General features: G+C 37.3%; 1 protein-coding gene across 2 annotated transcripts in view; it reads left to right on the top strand.

The window, feature by feature from the left end:
• Nucleotides 1-12005, top strand: part of ANK2 (ankyrin 2) — a 158376-nt gene that overhangs the window by 51845 nt on the left and 94526 nt on the right. For both annotated transcript variants that reach the window (XM_085309110.1, XM_085309103.1), the window contains exons 10-13: nucleotides 4038-4136; nucleotides 5715-5912; nucleotides 8977-9075; nucleotides 9251-9349. In XM_085309110.1, coding sequence (XP_085165236.1) covers nucleotides 4038-4136; nucleotides 5715-5912; nucleotides 8977-9075; nucleotides 9251-9349 — 495 coding nt within the window. The remainder of the gene's footprint in view (nucleotides 1-4037; nucleotides 4137-5714; nucleotides 5913-8976; nucleotides 9076-9250; nucleotides 9350-12005) is intronic.

The following is a 12005-nucleotide window of genomic DNA, read 5'->3' as shown; positions in this document are numbered from 1 at the left end:
CCTCCCCCGTCCTCTCCTCTTCTCTGAATGAGCTTCAGACACTCAGTAACACTGATTCAGGGAACCTATGCAGATTTATTCATAATAGTGTTGTCTTTTGTAAATGTGCAACCTGACAGAATAAGCACAGCTCTCTGCTGTTGCAACATTGTAATGAGTTTTCTATCATAAAGCCGTTGTAATGGGACCTTAATGCTGTCTTGGCACCATGCTACATTTACAGTGGGATTTTTTTCTGCAGTAATCCTGCTGTGATATTTTCTCCTAGTCTTAACACATGTGCAGAGCACTAATAATTCATTGGCAGCTTTTGCTGTTCCTAAAGCAATGTCAGATTATAAATATCTAATCACAAAGCAGATATTGGATATAAAAAAAATGTTAGTGGGTTTACATAATATTTATTAGAAAGGGGGAGGGAATGTTACACAGATTATCTACGTCAGCAAGCTGTATAGATTATTAGACTATTATTTAGAATTCTTTAATATCTTATTACTCAAGCAAACCCATCGGATATTTTTRCTGCATTTTTTAATTTGTCCTTTGAGTGGCATACCTGGAGGAATGCTTTAGTGTGTTTAATTATGCCAAGATTCTCAAAACTTAGACCAAAAAGTGGAGCAGCGATGTTCATTTTTAAAGAAATGAGGTTTAGTAGTAACGTAAAAGTGAACAAATGAAAAGACCTTTATTTTTGAAGGAAATTTTACAGCTTTGCACGTGCCTAACRTGCACATGTTATGCAAATTTGATTTCACCCTCCTACAAATGAGAATTTTCAGGTGCAGTTTAGAAGGATTCTTTGATAATTTGGCTTTTGATATTCATGTGCGTTCGTTGGTCTTAATTTCAGTGAGCCCCGAATGTTCGTAACTTCTCTTTCTTTGGAGACGCTACCCACGTAGTTTCTTATTAAGAACCTCTCATAAGCACAGCTTTTTGTTATTGCAGTCTCTCTGGTAGTAGAGCATTTTAATAACTATGAAATGACCTAATAAATTTGTGCCAGGAATTCAAAATTAATTTTTCACATTAAGAAACGATCAGTGATCTTCAAGAAGAAGAAGCAAAAGTTGATGTTCTGTTTCGACAGCCATTTGATCTCATGGCTTCCATACGTGGTGGCTTGTAGTGTATTTTCTAACAGTGAGGCGCCTGTTGGTTACGGTACAGTGTGCTAGAAGGGTATCGCATACAGGAACAGCAGATTAGAGGACACAGGATGTTATTTGGTGACTTGGAAGATGAAAATGTTTAATGTGCTGTTACGCATTATTTTGTATGAGATAAACGTGGCACTTTTAAAGACATAGATATGTTGAACTTCTTGCCTTCCGGAACAGCAGCCTTTGTGCTCCCGCAGTGTCCATTACCCGTACACCACGTGTGCGTCTCTTCGACCCAGTGTTGCATGTCGTTGCAGACGACGTTCAGTATTGTGGTCAACGTGTGCTCTCCAAACTGAATGGTGTACCGGTTAGTAACGGAATGATTAAAATGGTATGTAGGCCAACTCCTGCAGTAATTTCAAAGCATCAGGTTCATTGTAAACAGATAATGGAGCAAAGGCTTATTAATGTGGTACACCAGCGTCTCTCAATCTCGGTTAATGTCACTTTGTCCTCGTTGCGTTATATGCTAATTCTTCTATTACAACTCTCCCTTTTTGATTTCCCTCGCCTCTGAATAAAACATAAGCAAGAATACAATCTAAAGTATTAAATATGGAGTGATTTTAAAATATACATGCTGTTTTCCCCCAGGACAAAAAGATGGAAGAGAAAGGAGTTATATGTGAAGAGACTGCAAAGCACATTGCTTAATTCACCTACTGGAAAGTGCACAGACAGTAAATGATGATTTTTTTTTAAACACTAGGACAAGACAGAATAGATACCAAGTTTTTATCTCTATTTTTACAGGGACTTGCAGATAAGAAAATCRTACTTTGTAAAGAATCAGTTCTTAGTTTTCATTTAACTAAACTTTCTTTTCTCATGGAGTTGAGGCTTCTCTTGGCTTGTATTGTTCTCCCTTTTTCTCGTTCTGGGAATTTGTCTTGTTTCTTTTCAAAGCTTCACACAATTCTACCTTTCTTTTGCCATTTTATTAAACAAAATAACATAAAACTCAGTATGCATATAAGAAAAGTGAACCACCCACTGTGATTCAAATGATTCCAAAGGCTGGAAACTRGAGAGAAATACCAGAAAAATACCTTTCCTGGAAGTACGCTTGGGATATAGTCTCATCTTAGTCATGCTAATTGGAATTAGGTGTATGAACCCCTCTGGTAGTGAGATGAAAATACACTCAGTTGTGCCATTAGAGAATTGATATAAGGTACTCTGAACTTTCAGAGCATATAAAAACAGGCAAGACAGTTATACTGGATTTCTTTATGATGACCCAGTCTCCCAGGTTTTGCTTGAGGGCGTGATCTTGCATCTGTGCAGTTTTACTGCAAAGCTTCTGTGGGATTTAGTGATGCAGGATTAGCCACCGAGACAGTGAGAGTCAAGGCACACCTAAACCCTTCACATGTTTCTAAAAAAATGCCTGGAAACAGTAGGTACGTAAGGGAGAAAAATTCTTCCCTACAGATTTCATTTCCTCACTGAAGCGGAGCTCTGTGCACTGCTAACTAAAACAGGTGTTCCCTGCTCTGTGCTTCTAACTGGGGCTTCTAACCTACCATTGGGAGAGTATTACAGGGCTGTGTTTACACAGCCAAAATGGTGCAATTGTAATGCAATCTAGGGCTACTTCTAATTTAGAAGTGCTAGCAGTAGATGTAAAAAGATAGCAAAGTAGACGTGACACAAATTCTAGCAAGGCTATCAGTATATCTTTTATGAAGGAGGATCACTAACTCATACTTAAGGCCATATTACTGCATTTTCACCGCTTTTGTAATCTATAGGTAATGAATTTATCTCAGATGAGCACGTGCATCTTATAATCATATTGTTACTGGATTCCTTAGAAACACCATAGAAGTAACAGCATCTGTCTCCATCAAAGGCAAGCAGGTTGTCTGAAAGGGAGTGGGGCTTTTTTTGTGATTAAAAACTATTAACATATCACCTTTATAAACCTCTCTGTTGAATGAATTTTGATCACTTTTCTGAGTGCACGCTAGAAGAGTATCAGGGTCTAGTACGAAGAAATCTTGGTTGCTGTATTATAGGAATTTTCTTTCTTCTGTCATTTAACATTAATGCTCTTTTCCAGCCATTTTTCTTGCCTCAGATTTCCTCTTTTTTTTTTTTTCTCAGTATAAAGGCCAAACTGTAGCAGCATTACCTAGAATGCATCCTCCCATCTAAAAGTTTCATTGACACATCTTTTGCTGTCACTGCTGTGTTCAGTGACTGAGTAGCCTAAGCATGTGTTTTGGGACAGGATGTTCTTCTGCAGCAGAGAACATATTGCAGAATTGATGCTCTTGCAACATTTTTAGCAAAGAATTGTTATCTCTTTGTTTGACATTCAATCTCAGAAGCAAAAATTGTTATTCTGTTGATTTTTCTCTCTTCCTCTTTTTCTCTCTGCTTTAAAAATTCTTTCTTCCACTGCCTGTTTAAAATAACCCAATACATTCTGGAATAAATTTTCTAGCATGGACTTCTCCTGTTTCATCCCTGTATCAAAAGCAATCCAAAGGACCAGAGTTGATTAACAAGAATCCTYAGCCTAGCACACTCTACTGAGAGAGAGGCAATGCAATCTCAAAGCCATGCAGAGGAGGAAGGGAGGAGGCAATGCATGCACACATTGTCTTTGCTAGCAGATTTCTACACACAATGGTCTTCCTGTCTGAAACTGTTACTGTAGTATCCTTCATTAGTGCAGAGAAGGATARCGGGGAGATCCCTTCATGCTGTTAAGCCAGCTTCAGTTAGGAGTCAAAACAAAAAAAAAAACAACAAAAACAGAATTTGGGGCTGAATTCCTGGAAATATGCTCCACAGAGTGCCAGGGTGGACAGTTGGGGGATGTGCTTGTTTACTTTCCCCTTTTTTTGCTTTAAGGATGGACTCACCCCTCTCCACTGTGCTGCAAGAAGTGGACATGACCAAGTTGTGGAGCTGCTTCTGGAACGAGGTGCCCCACTGCTTGCGAGGACCAAGGTGTGTGCCTTATTAGAAGAATATGTTAACAGCTCTATGCAACTTTCCAAAGAATTTTTAGTGTCACTGAAAGGACAAGGAAGAAAGTAGGAATATTTCTGTTCTCYCAGAAAGAAATATATTAATGGGTAGAATGATCCAAAAATTAAAATTTCTTATATAATAAGGGACTATCCTTTCCCACTATGTGAATCGGTATATGTCTCATTCCCACCTCTATAATAGACTAAAGACAATATATAGTGCTGTTGCAAGTAGTTAACTTTTGTAGCTTCCTAAATCCACAGGAAACAAAGACTGGAAAATTGGGTCAGGTACTTCTGTGAGATTCCCTGTATGTATTTTCTGATCCTTCATATAAGCTATCTAGATCCTGTGAGTTACAACTTTTCCTAATTATTTTAATGGACTATTTTGCACTTTGAAAATGATTTCAGTGTTCCCATTAATTTTTGAAAAGCGTGCATTTAAGATGAATGCATTTACTAGAAATACTGTCCCTGAAGTCAAACCAGTGAGAGAAAGATATTTGTCATATAATACCTAGCCCTAATGTGCAACACTTTATATTAGTAGGTTTCAGAGTGCTTGACAAAGGCWACCAGTATCGTTAGTTGGGCAGTAGTGACATACAGTATTGAAATTGTATGCCTGAGGTCCCCCAGAAGAGCAAGAATGGCAAACAGAATTTAAATACGTCTGGACGTCCCCACTGTGCTGAAGTTTAAGTAGAGCAGAACTGTCCAGTGAATAATCCCTCCTTCCAGCTGATAAATAACCAATGAGTTTGATCAGACCAAGTCAGTTATCAGTTGAAGTCTGTATGTTACAGTCTATCTTTAAATACACGATTCTTTTTCAGTATCTGATTGCATATAAAATGTAAATAGATTTTAAAAGAGATTCCCACTGAAACAGATGGTTCCACCTGGAGGCAGACAAATATGTAAATAATAAAACTAATTTTTTCTTTAAAAAGAATAGTAAAACCTACCATCCATAGACTTCAACATTTACAAAAAGATCTATTAAAAATAGAGAMTACTTTAAAACTCTGTCTTTCACTGCCCTTCAAGTTTTGTGGTTTTAACAAAAGACTTAACCATGCTGATAGTTGAAAGTATCATTTCCCGTAAATCAGAGAGTCAAGTTTTGCTAATATAATTTGTTTTTTACTGAACGTTGAAAGCAAAAATATGTTCCTTGATGGGTAAATGTTCTTCCTCAATTAACATGCAACATATGTCATAGCATTATAGTGAGCATCCCCAGAACTGTCTTTCAATGTCAGAAAGCAATTTCATTAAATATTAAATCATAAGATGACAATTAGATTTTTTTTTTGCTTTGATTCAGTTCAAATTTTATTTAATATATGTTGGTTCTCTAAAATCCCCTGCATTTGCTGAAAGGGGCAGTGTGGCTATAATAATTCTTTTTTTCTTTAAGTCTTTATCTCAAATGCAGCCCTGTTTCAGTGATGGGAGTACACTGCAAACACACAATGGGATGTTCTTAATATGTATCATATCTAAACAAGAGCTACTAGAATTACTGTTCTGTTTTGTTTTGKCATAGAATGGACTCTCTCCACTTCACATGGCGGCCCAGGGTGACCATGTGGAATGTGTCAAACATCTACTGCAGCACAAAGCTCCCGTGGATGACGTCACGCTGGATTACCTGACTGCCCTCCACGTGGCTGCACACTGCGGCCACTATCGTGTCACCAAACTCCTCCTGGACAAGAGAGCAAATCCCAATGCTCGTGCCCTGGTAAACACGTCCCACCTGTGTAATGTAACAAAACTATCAAGGGGAGATAGTAGCACTTAGAAGTAAAGCTAAGTGAAAATTCTGTCAGTGAACACCGTCAACCCTGAATAGTCACTGTTGGAGGGGCTGTCATGCCTACAGACTACCAGTAYTGTACACCTCATATCTTTAGGGGTTTGTAGGATCAGGTTTGGAAGCTCTACACAGTTCTTAGCATCAGCTGGAAATGGTTCTGAGCTTACRCACTGGTATTAGTAATAGCACAGTTTTTTTATAGTGTGATATGATACACAACTCATTTTTCAAAGGTTTCAACTGAATCAGTAAGCTAACTGTCATGAAGATAATAACTGAAAAAAACAAATATTTTTGCATTTATCAAATTATGACATTTCCTTATGTTATGTACCACTTTTTTTCTTTTTAAAAAAACAATTCTGATGCTTATGGGAAAACAAGTCTGATCCTTTCAGTCATTGTTCTGACCATTATCTCTAAACTGAAAAAAATACCACATTTGTCTTTGGGAACATATAAAGCTTTCAAGAGCCTTTAATCTAWCCAAACCCAGAACTGGTTACAGTTTTCTCTAATAGGAAACATGCCCATAAACTCTTAGCTGGATAGAACTTGAAATAACAATATATTACACTCAGTGTGAGAAAGAGACTATGGACACTTAAGATACTTATGTGTGACAAGAGCTCTGCTGTTGCCTCCTGTATTTGGTGCTTCCACAGAGCTTTCACTGCAGGCCACTCTTATGTCTCCCCAGCTTTTTGCCTCTGATATGACCTTGAATTTTTTTGTGAACTGTTTCCCTATCACAAGGAATTTTTACTTCACTGCGTGCTTGGAATTGGCTATTTATTGCCCCAAATCTTCTTCTGCCTTGTCATTTCTTTGGCTTCTCTATACCCTCAAATTCCCTAACTCCTCTTAYATCTTTCTCTTATGCCTTTATTTGTCTGCCTTTTTCTGTACCATTTTCACTTGGTCTTCTTTTGTGCTGTTTTCATCCTTACATCTTGTTTTTCTTGCCAGTCTTTCGATCATCCTTTGGTTGTAGTTTCCTCAGCTACCCACATGTATGCACTTGTGTGCTAGCCCCCACATCCTTATTCTTTTCTTCCATGACTATAAATACATCTTCTGTTCCTCTCCCTCCCTCTTTCTTTCCTTCCCTGAGAAACATCTATCCTGAAACAAAAGGAGAACAATCTCTGGCCACTGCCTTCCTGCTCTCCTACCTCAAGGCTGTTTTTGTTTTGTCTCTCTCTTGTTCTCTCTCCCATCAGGGATGCCTTGCCTCTGGCTTGTTTAATGTATTAAATGATGCTCGTAATTTCTGTTACTAATATGTTTCTTCTGCCTTCTCTTCTCCCCCTCCAAACTGCTTCTCACTTGACTAGACAGAACAAAATGAAATAAACTCGGGCAGTAAAATTAAGTGAACATATGGAAACTTCTGAAACAGTAAAACTCCCTATGAAATACACTGAGAATTATTGTGCAGGATGCAGAATACCGTATTGGTTTGAATTCTTCTTAAGAAATAGAGATGGATAATAGTGATAATATTCAGGAGAGAACTACCATAATGGAAYAATTTTACAAATAATTTATTTTCAGCTACCTTTTTAAAAAAAATTTATTAATGCTTATARACACTTATAATGCTTATAAAGTGTTTTGAAGATACAAGATACGTGAGTTCTCAGCTTTTGTAATTTGTATATGCTGTAAAGCACCCTCAAATCAACTACTAATTAACATTTCTCTTAACAGAGTTTGTCTGTGAAATAATTTGTCATGATAGGAGTTACTGGCTGCTTCCGTGGGCTAAGATTTCACTGATACAAGTTCATTTTACTACTGGTTGAGTGTTTAGCAATATYGATCCTTTTCACTAGAAAATACAGCAATTATTTAACAAAATGTTACCTGTGCTTTTCACAAAAATGTTCACATACAGAGGGACTGAATTTTGATTTGCCGAAATTTTTACTAATAGCTGAGAATTCAGCCTTTCAATTCATCTCACTTAGAAAATAGTATGTTTGCTTAGCTTTTTAGGTACACACTTAACCTGCATCAGCTATACTAGTACATAAAACAGCTGGAAGTTGAAGATACATTATAGCACACAGTATGGAGACATGCTGTGTTGAAAAGGCTTCAGTCTTACCGAAAGCATATTTCCAAAGAAATGAATCTCTGCTGATCGTACGCCCAATGTTAAAAGTATTGTCTCACAATGCAAAGTGTTAGGTTGCAAAGTTTAAGAAATTCCTGTCCCTCCACCCTTTCATTCCTGTTCCTGCCCCATTTAGTTTTAATCCAAATAGGCACTGATATCTTGCTTAGGATGCTTTATGACTCAGCAGRGCAGGAATAAAGGAAGAGGGGATGCAAATACTTGAAGACCAWACACTTTGTATAATGAAACCACAGCTGAAGTAGTGATTAATTTAAGATACCTCCTAGAATACCCAAATATGCAAACACTTATGCATAGAGTATACTAAAGGCRGATGCATAAATGTAAATAAATAAATGCTTACCTTACAAGATATTTTATGAAGTCTAATAAGAAAATGAGGTGGCATCTAGAAGAAATGTTTTGTTCCTAGAGAGGGACAGAATATGCTCTGTATGCTTCAAGCAAAAAATGCTAAATGAATTGAAGGTTATCACTGTCATTTCTTGTATTTTCCTTGTGTTAAGCAATCTTCAGAACCACTTTTAAGTCTTAAATGGATGATACATATACATGTGTGCAAACGAAGACAAAGACRCACACACAGGTGTGCAAGTCAGTACACGCATGCCTGTATTAGGTTTCTGGAGATAGAAGTTTGATTTCTCTCCAGTACCTGAGAAGAAAGCAGTGACACTGCTGTGTTCTGCCTCACAGTACTGGGAAGAGATGTCTGTAATTCRTAAGCTATACTGCCTTTAAAGAAGAATTACTTCTAACACTTCTGCTTCCAGTGTGTTTGCATGGAGCTGTGTAAAAAGTGTAGCTGCATGTTTTTAACTAACATGACTGTCTTTTGCACAGAATGGTTTTACTCCACTGCACATTGCCTGCAAGAAAAATCGCATCAAAGTCATGGAACTCCTGGTGAAATATGGGGCTTCAATCCAGGCTATAACAGAGGTAGAAAAATGTTTCATATCATGGAGAAACATTCCTTCTCTCTCTCCTTTTTTGCTTCCTTTTTCGTCTTTCTTGTCATGCCTCACTTTCACTCACTTCTGTTTTATTTAAATGAAGAAGCCCCTCCCCTATGCCCCATGCAGAGGAGTAAAACTGCTCTTGCTTTGTTTCGCAGTCGGGCCTCACACCAATACATGTGGCTGCATTTATGGGCCACTTGAACATAGTCCTCCTTCTGCTGCAGAACGGAGCCTCTCCCGATGTCACTAACATTGTGAGTATGGCTTTGACTGGAATCATCTGTGCAATGTGCAAAAAGAGTCTGACCTCCTCTATGTTCAGCCAAAGGTCACATTTTAATGATACTTAATTATATTTTAGGATTAATTATCCTAGCACCTTTCCCAAACTGTAGAAGAGAGAAGAATGGGTGTTGTATAGGGCTTATAAGCCATCTGTGGTTTCATGCATTCTTCAGCAATGCTTGAGTAGATAAAGTTTCCCTTAAAAACAGGTAAAGCTCACCAAATGCATCAAAACTCAATATAAGCCAAGTCACATGGAAGATTTTGTTTCAGTTTTGAATGATGAAATTAAAATAAAAAAGGTTGTAATTTCTGTTTGCACAGCTTCACTGGCTGCCATGAAACTGTGTCACTTGTATTAGTGAAAGTGTATAAAATGCGTAAAACCTAACAACTAAAAAATAAAAATGTTAAACTCAAAATGTTTTTTTAACAGGAAATTCCAGGAATTAGTGCCTTTCTAAAGAGCATATTTAAGTCTAGAAAATGTGACCTTTGGGAGGAAACATGAAATGCAGGACCTGACTTAYCTAGAAATCAGTGTTTTTATACCAATAGCCTAGTTACCAAGAATAATAGTAATAAAAAGAACATGCTGGTTTCCTGAGTTGAATTTTACAGATACATTACTGTTTAAATTTGTTAATATAAACAAATACTTAACTTATGACTATCTTCAATTTGAAAGGAGTTTTTTTTTGTTTTTTAATCAGTAAATAAAGTTAGGAATAAGTTCTCACAACAAAACAAATTAGTGAGTAGTTGAGGTACACTGAATCTATCAGTTTTTCTCCATTTGAAAAATCTTATATGTGACCCAGTAACAATATTCAACAAAACTATGAATTATTTAATTGAATTGCTAGAACAGACTCATCTTGACAAAATCTGCTTCTGCTTTTATACTTTTTTTTATAGGAGCAGTGTTTATATATAAGCTCAGTTGATGATATGGAAGCCAACAAGAAATTATTATGGAAGCAATAAAAAAGTATGGTAGTGTTATTACTGGAGATTTGTGTACAAAATTTAATACTTTATAATTTATGCTACACAGGTGTCTTGGCTTTTACTTGGTAAGCTGAAGCTCCCTGTTGAATTACTGTTTCCAACGGCTAAATTGCTTTGCTAATTCAAGTACAGAGCAGTCTACATAGAAATTTGATCGTTAAAGTATATAAACTGTAAAACTTATTCACATTTTAAACAGTTCATTCTTCAGGTAATAAAACTTATATAGATGAAATTCTGTATTAGAATTTGTAATTAGGGCTGTGGGATTTTGTTTGTTGCCTACTTAATAATCACARCTGGTAATACAATGTTAACTTTAAAATGAATATAGATAAACTCCCCGGGAGGAGGACTTGCTTGAATCAAAAGTTTGTGATAGTGGCTAAACTCAGGTTGCTTCTTTTGCTACCTCTGTACAGAAGAAGGACAAAAAGAAGTTGATKTCTGATGCAAAAGATCTTGATAATGGTGGTGTTTCAGTATTTACAGTTTAGAGTGATAGTCTTGGAGGTGAGAACCATACAGTAGAATATAGTCCAGCTCTAGAGCAAAGAAATGGAACTCTTCACACCAAGAAATGATCAGTCCTGTTGTGTTGTCATAACATAAAAGATAAATAAGGAGCTCTTGATTGTTGAACTCTCCAGTACCTAAGCATTGGATATAGGTGAGCTGCACTGGGAGATTTTTAGGCCTTTGACTGTGCTCAAAGAACGTGCTGAAGAGCAAAATTGAGCTAGGAACTCCATCATCAAGGAATGCTTATTTTCAGTGTTCTTTTGCAAGGCGATGCAAAAAATGAATTCTTTCAGTGTATTGTTTGTACTTCATTATCGTGATCTAAATTTCTAGATCATGCCAGTCAGACTTCTTAAATTTCATATTCCCCTTCAAATTGTATTGGCTAGAAAAGGCTTAAACGAAGATTCATGTCATAGCCTGCAGACACAGCCATGCTGCTGAGCACAGATTTTACACATTTCATATGTTGGYTCAGTTGTGCACAGCCATTGCAAGGCCTTTTATTGCTGCCAGCTCCACACAGTGTGCAGGAAGAGACCGTCTGGAAAAATATCCTCTTCCGTCTTGAGGCTCATGTGTGTTGCGCTCCCTTGAGAGAGACAGGCTCAATATACTCTGATGTCCTGTGTGGCACACAAGCTGATACGCTGTTATGTAGAAGGCTGAGGAACATATGTGAGCAGGGAAGCCCATAAGGCAGAATTTTCTTGAAACTAATTGGGGCTTGAACATTTTCTGGCGGGCTATATTTTTGCATCATTTTCACAAATCAAGAGTGAATGTGAAGTTACATTTCCACTGGAGTTRCTGATCGTAATGACTGCAACAAAGCCAGGATTTTCATTCTGACCCTCTGTAGCAAGACTACCTTTGTCTGGAATCACAGAGTTTACTAACCGTATACTACCCAGGCCTACCGACATGTACGCACACACTCTCCTCACTGTTGCTCACTGTTACTAAGCATGAACAGCCAGATTCTCAGCTAGTGGAGTTGCGGCTTTCTCCACAAGTTGAAGTGGGTGGAATTTATAAAATCTGAGCTTGCTTTGTTCCCTGAGGTTTAGGACACTGAAACATTTTCGCTTT

The sequence above is a fragment of the Rhea americana genome, unplaced genomic scaffold, assembly GCF_003343005.1.
Source record: "Rhea americana isolate MKP2758 unplaced genomic scaffold, rheAme1 scaffold_106, whole genome shotgun sequence".
In the NCBI taxonomy this organism is placed as follows: Eukaryota; Metazoa; Chordata; class Aves; order Rheiformes; family Rheidae; genus Rhea; species Rhea americana.
This window is presented reverse-complemented; position numbering and strand designations above follow the sequence as displayed.